Here is an 18611-nt window from a genome sequence, read left to right as displayed (position 1 = left end):
TTATTTTAGTTTCGGAAAGGAAGTGGGTCTAAAAAGGGGGAAAAAACCCAAAAAACAATGAACTAAAGACAACAAATAATGGTAAGAAATATGATAATTTTAATTAATAGATGTGCAATATCAAAACGATTTATAATATTTTTTCATTTATCAAATGTGAACAAAATATGGTAATTTTATCACCGGTAGGTATATATATGTAACATTTACTTTGTCAATATTAATTAGATAGTTGTCGGCCTTTGTGATGATACCTTATTTATCAGGTAACTATACAGGTTATACGATCTATATTTTTACTGATTTTATCTTTATTATATATCATATAAGATGTACAATGATTTTGGCGTCTTTCTAAATTAATTGAACGAATGTGCACGACAAAAACAATCGTGTAATGTACTCATATAATTATTGTTCATTTCAATATTCATTTTATTCCGAATGCAAAGAGCATAGAAGATTACAATGAACATACGTATGACAACATATCAAATATGTGCAAGATGGCGGAGAACACAGCCAATGTAATACAACACAAAATATGATATACATTACAAAAATCATGTGTTAATATTAAAAAGTTTGCCATGAGAAAAAAAGAAATAAAATATATGTGTATCATACAATTACAGTTAAATTACAATTGCAGTTTTCAAACTACAATAAATAAATAGAAAAAACAATAGGTACTGGTAATGAGAGATCTTGTAATCAGTACTGATGTGTTATTACATCAAGACAATGTAATGTAGGTGAAAAGGTAGGTAGGTTTTGCATTTGTCTGATGCAGCATTGCTAACATGCGTTATAATAAAATAAAATGAAAAACATTTTAAGATATATATTTAAAAAGTATACAATAAAATAGTATAAGTCTATGTTCATTACTTCAGTATGTTATTCGAGTATAAGACCTAGAGCACTGGTGTGAACACCACTAAAACATAACTATATCTAACGTCAACATATTTTCAGAATCAAAAATGGAAGATACGGAAAATGAAAAATAAACAGAAAGACATTTGAATCATATATGAGTAGTTGTCGTGACGTCAGACGCAAGGGATCCATTAGAAACCGCCATATTGGTTCCATTCGCCTCCCTCTCCTTCGTACCTGAGAACAAAACAAGTCTAATGTATCGGAAAGCAACGTTAAAAAGGGCTCTAGCGATGGACATATTCAGATAGAACCAAACGAAGTAATCAACCACTTTTTTTTAAAATAAATCCGGCTTAATTCAATTACATATCAGTTTTTGTTTCAAAGATTTCAAAAATGGCATGTTGATACTAATCACGTCATGAAATCTCACGAGTTATGTCCCTTCGTTTACATCAATTATTAATCCTATCAGTCTTTTATATAGATGCGAACGTTAGGTTTTGAAAGTGTGTTTAAACACATATTTTGTTTCGTTTGATATAATCCATTAAAGTTGTTGCTTATTCGTTGCAAATAAGTATTACTTACCTTTGTTGCTCTTCTCTGTCTTCTGTTCGGCGATATCGTCCCACCAGTCATGGCCGTAGGCTTCCGTAGGATAGGCGTGTTGTCCATGTTTTGGAAGGTCAATGCCTGAAATATTAAAGAGAAATATACATGAAGAATGAGACAAAACACAGATTGATGATATCCTGTAAATGACACGTCTGTCTTCACTCCGAGGATACTTATGTAAATGATGAGGCAATTATCAAAAACGTCATCAAATGCCATATAATATAGATAGTGCTAGATTTGCGCTACACATTCTCGAAACTAAAGGACACATTTACAAACTTTACTTAAGAAATATTTTAGATAGCAAAATATTTATTTTATCAATTAAATGGGCACTTAGGTCAGTGAAGGCCGAATATGAATGTTCATGTGGCTTTAATTTGTTTCTGATCTAATTAGAAATATACTACCTTTCAGTTCATATTCTAACGGTATCCGTAGTATCTTGAACGCCTTCAATGTGCCGAAGAGGATAATACACGTGACCCCTGTCCACACTGCTACTGCTAGAAGTCCTACACATTGCCAGGCCAGGGACTGTAACAGGTGACATAGGGAATCAGCATTCGATTGAACCTTGCTTGTGTGATATTCTCTGGTTATAATATCTTGTTCTCTATGTATTACAAATGCTATTTGTATCCTTGTTAAAGCTGACTAAATGTTCTGCTTAACAGTGCTAATACACCGAATAAAGTATTCAATAGTCAAACACTGTTTTGTTTTTTGTGTGTAATATTACATGTATTCGTTTAGTGAAGTGTCTAATAATGATTATCAAAGTTTAGTGCTTGAATCAACAGCCTGCTTAGTGCGCATTCTTAGACAGACAAAATGTTGTTTGACTCAAAATGTATATCCCGCTAAGAGGACATGGCATAATCAAGATATATCTGCTAAACTACTAAAGTTGAAACGGTATAATAGGAACCATGATATAAATTTGGTGAGAAAACTATTATCTCTGGTTTAGTCACTTATATTTATCACGAAATAACGGCCGCCTGATTGGTTAAAATTAAGATTGTCGTTCTTTTGGTGTTGGTATTCTTTTTAAATTTAAAATATTTTATTTGAAAATCTAACGTAACTCTGTTTCCCTCTGTTATTATTTTGTAATCCAATTTTAAATAGTTTTATCTACATTAGGGGGATGGATAATCTTAATTTGTATCTTTTGAGTTTGAGGTATTTTTATTAACAGAATAATTGAAAAATAAGTAGACACAAGGGGCTCCCTTGCCACATACCTAAAGTAATGTTAGAAGCATCGTTTTAGGCCATTTATGCCTTTTAAAAGAATACAAAATAGATTAAAAGCAGAAACTAAATAGTTTATACCTAGACTTTTAACACTGAAAAAAATCGGAGTGTTGGCGAATTTTGCAACCCCAGGTTCTGTTACAATCCATGTAGAACTCTATGACTAGTAGCGATTTAAAGAAAAAGATGACAACAAGACGGAAGAACACCAGACGCCACAAATAAAATGTTTACGATATGGCTTAAAGGGTATAAATGATTCAATTGTCTTAAATTTCGCGGATCAAATTTTAGCAATGGCTTGTGAAATCATAGAAATATTACCCCTGTGACGATAACTGGCTATATGGTATATTACGCATGTATATTACACATAATCCAGATAAACTACTCATTATATTATTTCTTTTTCTTTGAATGATCCATTATACTTCACTACAATAAAACACGTTTGAGAAGAACATGCTTACAATAAATTCATGGTTTATAAATAACGTAGTAATTTGTATTCCCCTAATCCCCTAATTGGGATTCCAGTATTGCCTATAAAGAAGTTATTGCGTTAGTCCCTAGATGTTAGATAATCGTGTAGATCAACACATATAGCTCTAATAATGATGAGTTTACAAATGATTTTAAAATAAATAAATATATATATGATATTATTAAAAAAACTCACCAAACCAGACTCTATGTTCCAGTGGTAGAATATTCCAACATCTTGGTGGAAAAATCCCACGCAAATTACACCGAGCAATCCGCCACCCAAGTGAACTAGATGAAAAACAACCCAATGGTTACTTTTCATTCTCTTCGGCTGATTGACAGTCATGCTATTCAAATGAGGGGCGAAATGTAATAGTACTAATTTGCATATATCGTAGACATTTAAGCATCTTCAGTCTCTATTAGAAATTTCATATAATACGATCAGTCCTTTTACATCTTAATAGATACATCTCGTTAGCGATTTGAATATTATAACTGATGAACATACCTATGTTTACCATTATCTTCATGTGAGGAAGGCATATTAATTATGTTTGCATCGTGAACAAACAAGATGATGCTGACGATACAAAATTGCAATGAATACGGCTCATAACGGTCCGCCAATGATTTTTTAAAATGTTATGTATCGATTTCAAGTTATGGTTTAAAATATAAAGGAAAATTAATATATCAAACATGTAACGTATTGACGTCCATACGACACATGTGATTCATATGAGTTACCTGCTGCAGCATCCAGTGGATCATCTACTCGTATTTTATACAACACAAACCATGTAGAGAACATGTAGGTTACACCGCCAAGAGCTCCAATCAGCACCGCTGTCAAAGACATTGTCATCATGTCTGTCAAACATTTACTAATACATCTTTTATCTATATTTTTATGTTTTATGTTGCAGAACATACGTACATGAATTAGATTTCATTGGTGGTTTTAATCTGATTCAAATACAAATCCATATAATCACTTCATTAATTAAAAAATCTGACAGTATCCCATAAGGGGTCTCGTTCGAGTGACCTTTTTACCACGCTTTAGATCAAATTCAATTGATAACGCTTTTTTCGTCCCAGTATTCATTTACAATTAGCTTTGTTGTGCTCTTTCGGCGAAATTACTAAAACACGATTTTAATTCGGAGAGCTCTTTTAATCTAACTCGCCCCACTTCAAGATTCTGGCAGCAGCAATTCGATAAGCCATTTCCTAAGGTCACCAGAACGTGAAACCTAATAAGATCTTGTTGGATTGTCGGTGGGAGAGAAAAATCTTGTTTACGTTATTGTTTCTTTATGAAACAGAGTTTGATATTCAGCCATTCAATCGTCATTGTATCGTTTTTAGAAATAAGTTATTAAGTATTATTCGTTTTCGATACCGAGATGTTTGTAAGTGTGTATTCAGTTTTTTCCCGACTCATGTGGGTACTCATATTATAAGAAAAAAAGGTTATATGTGCCATAACTGGGCGAAACTTTTGACGTGTTATATTTTCTTCAGTAATCTATTGTATACCCTAAGTGTCGATGAAGTTTAAGCAGCGGAAATCATTCAAAGATACTGGTAAACAATTATGATATAATTACTTACAACTCACACATTTTGTACTGCAAAAAGTCAAAAGTCTTGATTTTATCCTTAATATATTTATTTAAATGACAGAGCTTACTTTACAATTATTAATAACACTGTAAATATGTGAAATAAAATAGACCAAAACTTGGTTTCATGTTATAACCACATGTACAAACATCATTTCACTGCATTGTAGACGTAAGTTGACGTATATATAACGGGTTTTGGCAGAACTGATAAAATTCATTTAGGACATAGGACATTGTAAATGAAAAAAATTTTGCACTGTAACCAGTGTGATTCTCAAAATCTTGATGATTTTTGAGGTGAATGACATATCAAAAGCTAATCTTGATCCGTGATTATGGAAATTACGGCACATATAACACATGTAATACACAATGAATAAATCAGAAAATCTTCACAATTTTCTAAGCTCACCTATGTGTGTCGTTACGGCATCCACAGCTCCGCATATGGCGCACTGTAATTAGTCAAACCAAATGCAATTTATTGAGAATACGAAGTAAATAATATTTTACTTTTTGAAAAAAAAAATCTGTTTTTTCTTTTCAATTACACTTTAGTTTGCTGTAAACGAATGCTTTATTGTCACGGATGAAATGGGAGTAGGTAGTAAAGTGATGTTCAAACATCATGTTGTGTAATATAATGATGGATATACCATACAAAGATATACACTTACCATAGCACAAAGAGATCCATTTAATGTAATACTGAAATTCCATTTTTGCTCCCCTTTGAAGAATTGTATTACCATGGCAACAAGACCACCTGCTGAGCCAGACATAATAGTGTTGACGACAAGTTTTGCTAACAAATCACCTTGACCTTCCCCCGATACTGACCCCGCTGCTGCCGCATTAAAGGCAAGGAATCCGAATAAAAGAATAAATCCTCCTAGGGCAGCCATCTGTAAAATAAGCAAATAATCAAAATCTTTATATGGTGTCTTACAGAATAATAAAAATTGATAGATCATCATGAATACTTGGATTTATTAGGTCTAGGAGAAAGTAATAATGTTTAGCCCATAATGAAATGTTGAGAGCTATTTATTTCCCCCATTTTGCATAATACATTACCATAATTCAGAGAGGGCGTTTTTAGTTACCAAACCAACGTGGGCAAAGTACGATTACCGTCGATATGTGCCGTCGTCCGATGATCGTGAAGTCACATCGTCAAGAGACAACACAATCAAATCGTGCTTCACCCACGTTGTTTTGTTATCTCGAAATTCCATTTTTAATTTTTTTTTTGTGAAACATTATTGTTCATTGTGCTGAAAAAAACATCGTCATTTTTATTTTTTTAATGAGACAAACAAAAAAAAACCATATACGTTATTGCACACATCACACAAACGTGTAGCCGTAAAAATATATGGACGACCTTCCGAAGTCATATCTTAAGTCCTGATTTCATGCGCATATTCAAGACATGTTCCAATATCAGCATAGATGATGCGCAATTTGATTAAAATACAGATCCTTATAACCACTCCGTTATCAAACGGAGTGGTTATAAGGATCTGTATTTTAGGTCATCCTGACCTTTCTTTCAGGTCATCTGAGCCAAAGGGTCAGGTTTAGGTCATCTGACCAAACTGGTCAGAATGACATATTGTCATCATGCACCATCCGTCGTCGTGCGCTGTCCGCCGTCCAACTTTTCATTCAAACGACTTCTTCTCAATAACCATAAAGTCCAGGGCACTAATTCACTAAAACCTTAATTCAGGGTCATGGGATAAAGAGCTACCAAGTTTGTTCAAGTGTATGACCTTGGCCTTCATTCAAGGTCACGGGGGTCAAACAGGCTAAAATCCTGTAAACAACTTCTTGTGAATATCGAAGAGGCCTAGAGACCTTATATTGGGCCCGTGTCACGCTGGGATGAAGGACTATCAAGTTTGTTCAAATGGATGACCTTGACCTTCATTCAAGGTCACAGGGGTCAATATGGCTATTTAAAAATAAAACTTCCTCTAAGAACCAGAAGGCCCACGGTACTGATATTTGGCCTGTGACATGCTACGATGAAGGGCTAACAAGTTTATTCAAAAGAATGATCTTGACCTTCATTTAAGGTCACAGGGGTCAAATAGGCTAAAATATTTAAACGACTTCTTGTGAATAACTATGAGGCCTAGAGACCTGATATTAGGCCTGTGTCATGCTGAGATAAATGGCTATCATGTTCGTTCAAATGACCTTGACTTTCATTCAAGGTCACAGAGGTCAAGAAGGCTAAACACTTTTAACGACTTCTTCTCAAGTACCAGAAGGCCTAGGATACTGATATTGGGACTGTGGCATGCTGGGATGAAGGGCTAACAAGTCTATTGAAAGGAATGATCTTTACCTTCACTTAAGGTCACAGGGGTCAAATAGGCTAAAATTCTTTAAACAATTTCTTGTGATTAACTGTGCCTTTACACCTGATACTGGGCCTGCGGCATGCTGTGATAAGGGACTATCAAGTTTATTTAAATGAATGACCTTGACCTTCCTTCAAGGTCACAGGAGTCAAATAGGCAAATATCTAAACACGACTATGTTGTATTGTGCTTATAGTAATAGACAGATGACCGTTAAGGCCCATGGGCCTCTTGTAATCAGATTGAGATGATGCAGTTTGTATTAACTAGGATACCTGACCCAAGCTAATAATCATGTAAATAATAACCATATATTTGCAAATAGTGATAATTTTACAAATTATACATACTATCGGCTGATCAATAGAGTAAAAAGAGATCAGAAATCTTCACTTACAACAATTGAGTGCCCCTTTAAATCTCGTGGCTCACCGGTAACTTCGTCGTACCGTCCTATTCTAGGACCAAGAATCTTTGCCCCTACAAGTGCCGCCAGACCAGATAACATATGCACTATACCGCTACCCGAAAAGTCCTGGAAATAGATGAAACAAAACAAAGTGTGAATTATAAATAAAAAAAAACTAAAAAAAAAGCTTTTCATATAACCCAAATTAGTCAATAGTCAATATTCCTATGAGTTACTGGTATTTAAATTGCAGCTCCGCCTGCATTTGTTTGTTTGTTTGATTAATTAACGTCCTATTAACAACTATGGTCATGTAAGGACGGCGTCCCATGCATGCGGTGTGTTGCGTGTATGTTGTGCGAAGTGCGTTGACTGGGAGACTGCGGTATATTCATGTTGTGTCTTCTTGTATAGTGGAACTATTGCCCTTTTTATAGCGCTATATCACTGAAACATGCCGCCGAAATAACATTAAACTGACAACGGGCGAACCAGTCGCCCCACCCCCTGTATGCTGAGCGCTAAGCAGGAGCAGAAACTACCATTTTATAGACTTTGGTGGGTCTCGGTCAGGGGACAGAACCCAGAGCCTTCCTCACAGAGGCGACCGCTAAACTCAATGCCAAACATGAGGCGGTGCCAAGGGAGGCATTTGGAAAGATAAAGCCAGTTAGGAAGAAGAGAAAAGATAAGATCCTAAATCTAGTCGCCTTTTACGATCATGCAATAGGGGAAGCAGGTACCATTATAACGCCCTACCTGCAGGACCATGCAAACAGGGAAAATGCACGTGCGTGTGTCATCTGGACAGCGATTTCTGCAATCATGTAGTTTTATAACGCTTCTTCAACGGTTTAGTAATTGTGTAATACAGTTGATGTTGAAATAGATATTAACGTATAAGGGCGTCTTGATATTGTAAGAATAAAGACGAGACTAAAAAATAGTGATATGGAAAAAATGTGAACAAAGATAACTACTACCTACCCTGTATACTATAGTGAGTGTTTCTCCACTAAGATCATAAGTAAAACCTTTGGCGAGCCAGCCTTCCGGTGTCCAGGCCCAATGGCACAGTACTGGATATATAAACCCTGCAAGTATTTACATTCCAGAATTTCGTTTTAGATTCGAGCACAAAGTAGTACGGTAAAAGACAAAAGGTAAGCATTTATAAAACATTCCAATAACAAGTTTAATAGGTTTTGTAAAAGGTCTTAATATGAATTCCCTATTTGCAAATGGCATTTCGGATAATTTTATTTAAATGAAAATTGCTGATAATTATGTTTAAAATTACGATAACAATTAAATGCAAATCAATGCAAGTCGTTACCTGTTATGGCGGAGCTATAGATGAGATAGGCGATGAAGTCACACCTCTCGGCCACGGCACCAGAAACAATGGTAGCAGCAGTAGCGGCGAACACGTAATGAAAGAACCAGAGAGAATATGACCCCGGCTTTAACCCGTGGTGGGCAAAATACGAATGGCCAATGAAGAAATTACCCTCACCAATGGCTAAGGCAAAGCCCACAAGCCAATAAGCGAACCCAGCTATGACTGTAAAAGAGATTCAATACATCTCAATTAGTTAAGGACGTTAGTTAATTGGATACTAGTTAGTGACAGGAGTTACGTAGATGTAAAGAAAATATAATGTATATCTTAATACGGGGATAAGGACAATTATTTGCTGAATGTTTTGGTTGTTTTTTGTAATGAACGCAATGATTAACGATAAAGACGCTATATGAGTTTGTTATAATGAAACAATACATTATTATGACTAAATCAATAACAATGGTTGTCTTTAAAACTATAATATATCGACAAATACTTACATGAAACTGTTAAGTTAGAGTTTAGGTAGAGAGTTAACTAGATAGTTCTGTTAAATACCTTACATTGACAGACGGAATCCAACTGTATTATTTATATATCAGCGATACAAGTACAAATTTACTGCTCTTCAATCTGATTAAAATATAGATCCTTATTATCACTACGTTGTCCTCTATTGAACGGAGTCGTTAAAAGGATCTCTATTTCAATCAGATTGACTACTCTCTAACCTCTCTTTCAATCAGATTGACTACTCTCTAACCTCTCTATTTCGATCAGATTGACTACTCTCTAACCTCTCTATTTCAATCAGATTGACTACTCTCTAACCTCTCTATTTCAATCAGATTGACTACTCTCTAACCTCTCTATTTCAATCAGATTGACTACTCTCTAACCTCTCTATTTCAATCAGATTGACTACTCTCTAACCTCTCTATTTCAATCAGATTGACTACTCTCTAACCTCTCTATTTCGATCAGATTGACTACTCTCTAACCTCTCTATTTCAATCAGAATGACTACTCTCTAACCTCTCTATTTCAATCAGAATGACTACTCTCTAACCTCTCTATTTCAATCAGATTGACTACTCTCTAACCTCTCTATTTCAATCAGATTGACTACTCTCTAACCTCTCTATTTCAATCACTCTAACCTCTCTATTTCAATCAGATTGACTACTCTCTAACCTCTCTATTTCAATCAGATTGACTACTCTCTAACCTCTCTATTTCAATCAGAATGACTACTCTCTAACTTCTCTATTTCAATCAGATTGACTACTCTCTAACCTCTCTATTTCGATCAGATTGACAACTCTCTAACCTCGGACCAAATGTAAAAATAATGATTAAAATAATCATCATGATTAATGCCTGCATGCGTTTTCATAAAACGACATTAAAACGATAGTTTTGTTTGATTTGATCCATAAATTTAGTTAGACAATATTAAATACTTGATTTAGTAGGATAACTTGTGTAAGCATTTTATGACGACTGACATAATATTGTTCACGGATGATTACAAATGAAATATAGAGATCACTTACATGCATCGAGGAGATTTTTAATGAGTATGTTGGTTGCATTTTTGCTTCTCACACAGCCAACCTCCAACATGGCGAATCCCGCTTGCATAACTAATAAAGATCAATAGATATTTATGCAGTTTTCACATATTAGTTTTTGTCGTGGCATATCAATTTCTTATAACTGATTATAAAATAATATCTCAAAGTATCGACTTGGTTATGATGTCTTTCGAACGCAAAAGTTAACATGTCAACTTCTAAAGGTAGATGATAACCTCAGCAACAAGTGAATACATAGCAATGTCCAAAGTTGAATAGCTATTACTAGAAAACGGAATACATTTACATTTTATCAGAAGTTTTTGCTAATCCGTATGGTGACCGTTTAAAAAAATCGTTCATGAGCTTGAGATCTGGTTTTCAGAAGTAAGATAATTTCCTAGTAGGCTTTCCACATTTATTTGGGTTTTGAAATTCAATTGCAACATGTAATATGTTCGGTATATCCCCCTTTTTATGTGGGACAACCTCTCCTCCCCCTCCCTCTAATTTTACTGCAACATTTCAAGTTGCATTGGTATGCGATCTACAGCGTTTTATAATGGCATTGAAGACTCGAACATGGAATGTCAGAAAGTGTCTCTAGTCGGCGATAGCCATCGACTTGGAGGATTTTTTTTGTATCGACTACGTTTTTTCTTGTTAGCTAATAATTTAAACTTGCCTAAAGCTAAATATTCATAAACTGCGATGTTGATTAGGTGACTAATGTATACCTTTTAAGATTTGTTGTAGGCAACTAGTAAAGTTGTTTCATAACCTAGGTTGGGCCATAAAACGTACACATAAAAACATACATTTTGAGTATCACTTAAGCAATGCATTTACCCTGTCGGCCCTTTCTACATATTGCACTTACATTAATCTGTTTTAAATTAGTAACAGCTTAAGGATTGTGATGTTTGTAATTGACATTCTCAAAAAATCAAATTCAATTCCAGGTCGTGTTACCGCATAAGCTAATATTTTATGAAAATTTAGCAAAATACATTATCTGTTCTCAGAGTATTGTCCGGAAATAAATTTTTCTGAAACAAAAAGCCAATTTCAGCAACAGTGACTTTTGGACATGTCCCTTTATATTATTCTCACATTCAATCCCAAGCTTTGATGCTTGTTTGACTCCCATTGTAGGAATTTTTATCAAAATTCATCTGTTCTATAGTTGTTGTCTGGAAACTATCGGTTTGTTTGTTTGATTAATTAACGTCCTATTTACAGCTACGGTCATGTGAGGACGGCCTCCCATGTATGCGGTGTGTTGCGTGTATGCTGTGCGAGGTGTGTGTATTGGGAGACTGCGGTATATTCATGTTGTGTCTTCTTGTATAGTGAAACTGTTGCCCGTTTTATAGTGCTATATCACTGAAGCATGCCGACGAAGACACAAAGCAGCACACCCCACCCGGTCAAACTAATCGGACATAAACAGACAGACACTAGCAATACAGGAGGCTAATTAATTACAAAGGAAGCTACATTCAATTCAACAAAATTAGCACTCCCTTAAATGTTGTATTGGTATAGGTATGCTATACTCATAATACAAGCTATGATAAAATACACAGTCCATACACTGTTGTGTTGGCTCAATAGAATAAATTTTAGTGTTATTTCAATGTGATACCCTGAAGTGATTCCAACACTGAAATAAAATGCAAATGTATGACATTAGAGTTAAACATTCCGTATTCTGATAAATGCAGCCACCTTACTACACTTAAATTAACATATATAGTGATAAATATCAGTAAATTGATCTGTGATTTTATTCATTCATATGCATAAGATGGTTGTGATATTTTTGAATTACCCGTGCACTGAAAGGTATACAGCATTCCAAGATACCTTTAATCTCACGAAATGTCATATTATCATCATATTCATCGCTCTCGTAAAAGTAATTTTGTCTCTTAGACAAGTGACATATATTTTCCTATTGAAGAAGAGAATCACTTGGGGATTAAATACGGCCTCACGTGATGTCAAACTTGATGACTAGGTATTTTTAGCAAGTATTACTATATTTATATTAAATCAAGGTGATGTTATATCATACCTATATAAACGATGGATATATTCTGTGGTATAAAAGATTGAGAAAACTGGTATACAGTATCAGTGTCTCGTAAATTATGAAAGTGTTTCTGTAATATAATATCAAAAAGCATACAGCTACTCCAGGATCCAGCATAACGTATGAACATGTATGTTCTTTAGGCAGTGCTAAACTAGTTTTCTAATCTTTAGTGCAATCTCACTGTATCACACGGTCAAAAGTTTTTTTTATTACACTGTACTTGATGTTTAGCCCTTCGTAACTGAAGTGACACAAGTGCAATCCTGACACCGCCGATATTGTATTAGAGATATGGCGTTCTTCTTTATCTCCATTTCGAAGTCATTGTTTATGGTCAAGTTTAACTGATAACTTCTCTGTCCTTTTTTCCTGAAAATGGTAATTTGTTCTGGATACCTTTCGACAGAAGTATTAATTATCGTGTTTTATCTATTTTAATTTATATTAGAAAATATTTGGAAATGCAGTTTTTATATGTGTAATTCAAAGTTACAGTGTATATAACTGAGTAGAATACAAGACATGGATGTTTATGAACCATATTGATGTCTTTTCAGACGTGTTCGACTTACAGCGAGACGAACAACCTGTGATTACCTGTGAAAGACTGTTCACACTCAGAAGAGGACACGAATTTATCATATATTTGTCATGTTTTGCTTCACGTATACAGGTTAAATGCAAGTGTAGCCGTCCTAATTGTGATGTTTTAGGACACGTGTGTGATTATATGTGAAATAAAATGTATAAGGGCAGGTGAATGACTCAATAAGTATGAAGCGACATGTAGACATTTACAAACCACGTGAGTTGGAGGCAAACGTTGAAAAATCAAATCATTTGTATCCGGTTTACAGTATTAATGGTTGGTGATCTGGTATTAAGTTCATTTATGGGCAACTGAACACGAAAAGAAATATATTTTATGGTTAGTTTCTACCATCAATATTATTGGTTAAAAGGTATCGGGCATATCTAAAATGAGGGTACGGTTATCAGTGATTTACGCGCTTATTTAATGAAATGCACGTAGAAAGTTATATTCTTACTACTTTAAAAGCATGATCGACGCGTGTTCACCTGGATGTTGAGCGAGTGGTTATTTTTACATCCCGTTCAAAGTGATCCGATTTGGAGTACATGTGCACCAAACAAAGGGACTCAGCGTCTGGATGAGATTGGACTTACACATGGCAGGGCTATGATGCGCAGTAAATTGCTGTAAAATAGTTTTATATCCCAAAACCTGGTGAACAATGAATTTGTGAAAGTAAAGCAATTACATTTACAAATTTATAATGACCACCGATGTTGTTTATCGTGGAATCTGTACAGTTTAATCATATTGAAATTAAATTATTGACACTATTATTAGTTAGTTCCATGGCTTTCAATAAGTCTGAACTGATTGTGTTTTCAGAACAGCAGAATACGGTTAATGACACGGACAAAAAGCTAACTCAGGATGAGATGTCGATATGCCTATACAAACCGAGGCGTATAGTTACAATTAAAGTCGTGTATCAATTAATTCATGTGGAGAAAACGGATTAAAATTTTATGTGAAGTCATTCGGTTCAAACACATCTCAGAAACATATATTTCCGTTCTCTTTCTACGTATTATGAAATATCGATACCAATATCAAAATTATTCAACTTATCAATGAAATATAACATTTTAATATTAGAAAATCGATGGTATTGTGGTCGCTTTGAAATTCATGATTAGTTAAAAACATCAACATTGTAATTAGTTTTACGATATATAAATGTTCGCGAACATCACAAGAACAGTTATAGATGAAAATCCTATCTAGCCCTGAAGGCAAAATATATGCAAATGAGTTGAGCTACTGTTAAAGCTTAATAATATATCACAATAAAACACTTACGAAACACCATAATAGCCAGGGATATCATGTAGAAGTTGTCGAGGTTAGCGTTGGTGTACTCTTGCCAATGGAGAAGCTTCGCCTGAGCATCCTGCAATTCTGATATTTGCGAAAGCAGTTCGGTAACGTTCAAAGACGTGTTGTTATTTCCAGCTGGAATCGACATATTTTACAAATAAAACAGTCCTAACACGTTTATAAAAGTATTTTCGTTTTCCAATAATTCCTCTGAGAAGTAAAGCGGGTTTTTTTAGCGAGCTACTGTTCTTCACTATAAGATCGATCTGCGCTCTAATGAACCTATTTCGCGTCACCTGGGTTAATGTGTAATATATGTCTGTATCTGTCACACACCACTGCTCGCAACTCAAAAAATTACCTAATAAAAAGTTAGTGCGTGTATGTGTAGGAGTGTATGTCAATGTGAACCGCGTAGTAATGTATAGATATGTTAACGGCAATAGTACAATGTTTATGTTGTTATGTAATGAATGACGTTGTTTATTTCAATAAGAAAGTGTCAACGTAAGTCAAAAGTGAAAAATCATTCTCAATTTATAGGGAATTATATCTAGCCGGCAGACTAACATATATCCTCATCCATCATTCCTTATCTCTAATTGCAGTAGTATATTTGTAATGTGTGTGGTATTGCCTGACGTTATGTGGTGAATATTAAATTTGATATTGTCTCTGATGTCAATATTTAATCTAATAACGTAGATAATTGTTTCAATGATTGTCTGATGATATCTCTAAAGTCTGGGCAAATTTAAGAAAAATCTTGATAGGAAAGCAACACAAATTTTAATGACGACATCTTGACTTAAGATTGTTTTCTTGGCTTCTGTAATGTTTTCTTATGGGAAATTCTTAGTTAAGGAATTCCTTAAATTTTAGGAATGTTCCTGAAACTGGACCCTGACCGAAAGGTGCCACTGAGAATCGTCTAATTCTTCCTAATAGTAGAACAACATCCAACTACTTTATTTTTTTTCTCAAATAAAAATTGAAAATTTCTTAAATGGGGTGATTATCAAGTGCTCTTAAATTAAGACATTATTCTATTTGACGTTGTATCATTATGTTATGGCTTAAAAGGGTTGTGTATAAATTGTTACTAATATATGTTTCACGTAAAAATGGTTTTAAAATGCATTTTAAGTTGTATCAGAGCACAATGGTATAATTGATCCTGTTATCTAGAAAATGGTCATACGGACCCTTTTAATGCTATTGTAAATTGTGGAGCACAAATTTAAAAGTAATCCATTTCATCATCACAATTTCAATGGTATTTTAATCCACTTAACTGTCTATTTTTACGCTCATAAATAATTAATGATAATTGGCTTCTTTATCGTACATTTTGGTTATATATGGGAAACCAGCAGGACCAAAGAATATAGGTCACAAAGTATAGCTACATGTAGGCTGCCTCATATGTGAGGTTAAACGTAATATATGCCGTAAGGTTCATTCTGACAAATCCAGAAAAAGCTTTTCATATAGTCTTACCTTGTTTAAGTCTTAGGTATCTCTCCTCTTAGTCCTATATAATTCATATTTGAGTTCTCCTTTGGTATGAATACTTTTTGTTTGTTTGTTTGATTATTTTAACGTCCTATTAACAGCTATGGTCATGTAAGGACGGCCTCCCATGCATACGGTGTGTTGCCTGTATAGTGTGCGAGGTGCGTGTTTTCGGAGACTGCGGTATATTCATGTTGTGTCTTCTTGTGTAGTGGAACTGTTGCCCTTTTTATAGTGCTATATCACTGAAGAATACAACCCAAATATCGTCTCCCTAATTCGGTATACAAAACATTTTTGTTCTCCGCAAGTCTAAAAACTATATTTGCTACTCCTAAGTCAGGTTCCTGCCTAAGTCTGTTTGTTTGCTTGCTTGATTACATTAACATTCTATTAACAGCCAGGGTCATGTAAGAGCGACCTCCCATACAAGCGGTCTGTAGGCTTGTAACATAAATATGTAAACAAACCATATCGGTTATTTCTTAAATATGCATACACATCCTATATTTCATCCCTTAAGGAGAGTCTTAATACTAAGTAAACTATCAATGCTCCCTATCTGATGAGAAACAGCATAACGATGCGCAAATTAGGTGTCCCGCCATGCTTGCAACGCGAACTTGTGCATGGCGTCATTCGATACAGATTGCATATTGCTTAAAACCGATCATCATTTTCGGAAAGCAAAGGAAACCACGATACAAATTACGAACTATATTTGTTAATGTATTCCAGATAATAGCGTCGTTATAACTTTTGACCAACACATTTTTGATAAAGGACACTTTTCATTTATATGTAAATCAGTACGTGTTCACAGATAAAAAAATATCTGTTCATTGATTTTATCTAGATATAATTGAATTGTGTTAAGCTATCAAGTAGATCACTGTATTTTCGAAACAGGGCTATTGATGGAAAATAGCATATACTGTAAATAAAAATAGAAAGATTGACTCTTACAATAGTTGACATACTATTCCTAATTCACTTAATGACACATCTGGTTAAACAATATATGTCAAACAAACGAGTTTTTATGATGATTTGTATTACATGGAAATTTATACAAACAAGTTTTGTTGTATGATTTAGTTCTACATTGCTTTGTGTTCTCATGACATTTACGAATACGTCTTAAACTATCTCCCCTTTCTGCAAGCATGTGGAGGCATGGCGCTTCTGTTGAAGAATAGTCCTGCAATGATTCCAGGAAGTTTATTAGTAACATAACGGTAACGAAAGATACGAGTGATGAATTGTAAGTGTGTATAAGAATGTTTAAGGGACTGTCATGAAAGTTTGAATGAATGTATTTGTAAGCTACAAGACACGGGAGTACTGTAAAAAACGAAATATGGTCAAATGATGTTTTAGTGGTGCGAAAAAAATATTTATTTCTAATACAAATAAATTCATCGCCTTTGTATTAAATCCCGTTGTTTGTAGTTGTCCCTTATGTTTCTAATTGAAAATCTAAGAGATGGATATTAGTGTTACTTGGTTCTGAATCTAAACTTTTATAATATTATGGTTGTGGTACTTTATCTACATCCCAAAATATTTCAAAATCTATTAAAATCTAAGAAACCAAAAATAAGGAATTTTATGAAATAGTAATTTGTGACACCAATATGTGTCTGAAATATGTTGGTCAGATTTCGTCTGCTCCTACAAAACTGAAATCTATGGTATTATTATAAACAAATCGGCTTTATTGTTAGAAATCTCACTTGTGCCTTTCTAATAATACAAAAGAAATTCATTACATATTTACAAAACTACACAATGTCATTATCCCTATGCTAAACTTACCAAGCTATAATCAAGAGTTCATTTCATTTTATAACGAAAATAACAAATTCAGTTTAATTACCATCGTTGGAGACCCACAGTAGTTGGTCGCACTACATAGATATTACATGTAGCTGCACTTGAATATAGTGATCAGCGTTGTGTAGCGTAGAGTGCGAATTTTGATATGGTCCGTCGATTTTGTTTTTAAACCTTTCACTATCTTACTTTAATTTACTAACCTGTTTTAAGTTTAATAGCATAATACCGAAAGCGTGTGTAGATAATAAGACTCTTTCATATGTGGATATGAAGGATAGGGATATTCTACCCGAGGGTCACAAAATGTAGTATAACCCGAGGCTTGCCATTGGTTTTGCAACATTTTGTGATCCCGAGGGTAGAATATCCCTATCCTTCATATCCACTTATGAAAGAGTATTTTTCTTTTGCATCTTTTGAGTATTTTTCTTTTGCATCTTTTATAGTAAAACCAGTCATATTTGTGAAAAAAAATTGTTAAAATTTTACCGAGGAAAAGGAGATTGTGTTGACGCCGTGAAGTCAAGAGGCTTTATTGCATAGGTAGCCATGCAATACAGCCTCAGGCGGCATGCGTGTATCACAGCCAGTATTACACCCGTAGGTATGAAAGAATACCACATACATGTACAACTTACATACATTAATG

General features: G+C 34.4%; 1 protein-coding gene across 1 annotated transcript; it reads right to left on the bottom strand.

The window, feature by feature from the left end:
* Window positions 1–84: 84 nt before the first annotated feature.
* Window positions 85–18374, bottom strand: LOC138317368 (putative ammonium transporter 1). The gene is made up of 12 exons (XM_069258980.1): window positions 14591–18374; window positions 10575–10664; window positions 9010–9237; window positions 8661–8767; window positions 7662–7799; window positions 5567–5794; window positions 5302–5344; window positions 4006–4104; window positions 3449–3543; window positions 1917–2043; window positions 1477–1581; window positions 85–1119 (listed from the first exon to the last, which is right to left on the bottom strand). The coding sequence occupies exons 1-12, from the start codon at window positions 14754–14756 to the stop codon at window positions 1031–1033; spliced, it is 1515 nt and encodes a 504-aa protein (XP_069115081.1). The 5' UTR covers window positions 14757–18374; the 3' UTR covers window positions 85–1030.
* Between the last annotated feature and the right edge of the window lie 237 nt (window positions 18375–18611).

This window comes from Argopecten irradians, chromosome 3 (assembly GCF_041381155.1).
Source record: "Argopecten irradians isolate NY chromosome 3, Ai_NY, whole genome shotgun sequence".
NCBI classification, from domain to species: domain Eukaryota; kingdom Metazoa; phylum Mollusca; class Bivalvia; order Pectinida; family Pectinidae; genus Argopecten; species Argopecten irradians.
The sequence above is the reverse complement of the archived record's forward strand: the minus strand, read 5'-3'. Positions and strand labels throughout refer to the sequence as shown.

What these genes read in the sequence shown, in the direction of transcription:
- LOC138317368 (XM_069258980.1), bottom strand. Translation starts at nt 14,756, where the DNA reads ATGTCGATTCCAGCTGGAAATAACAACACGTCTTTGAACGTTACCGAA. An exon ending in CACTCACTATAGTATACAGG is followed by an intron (nt 7,800 to 8,660) that starts GTAGGTAGTAGT and finishes ATCTATTTCCAG; the next exon opens with GACTTTTCGGGTAGCGGTAT. An exon ending in GACAGAGAAGAGCAACAAAG is followed by an intron (nt 1,120 to 1,476) that starts GTAAGTAATACT and finishes TTTTGTTCTCAG; the next exon opens with GTACGAAGGAGAGGGAGGCG.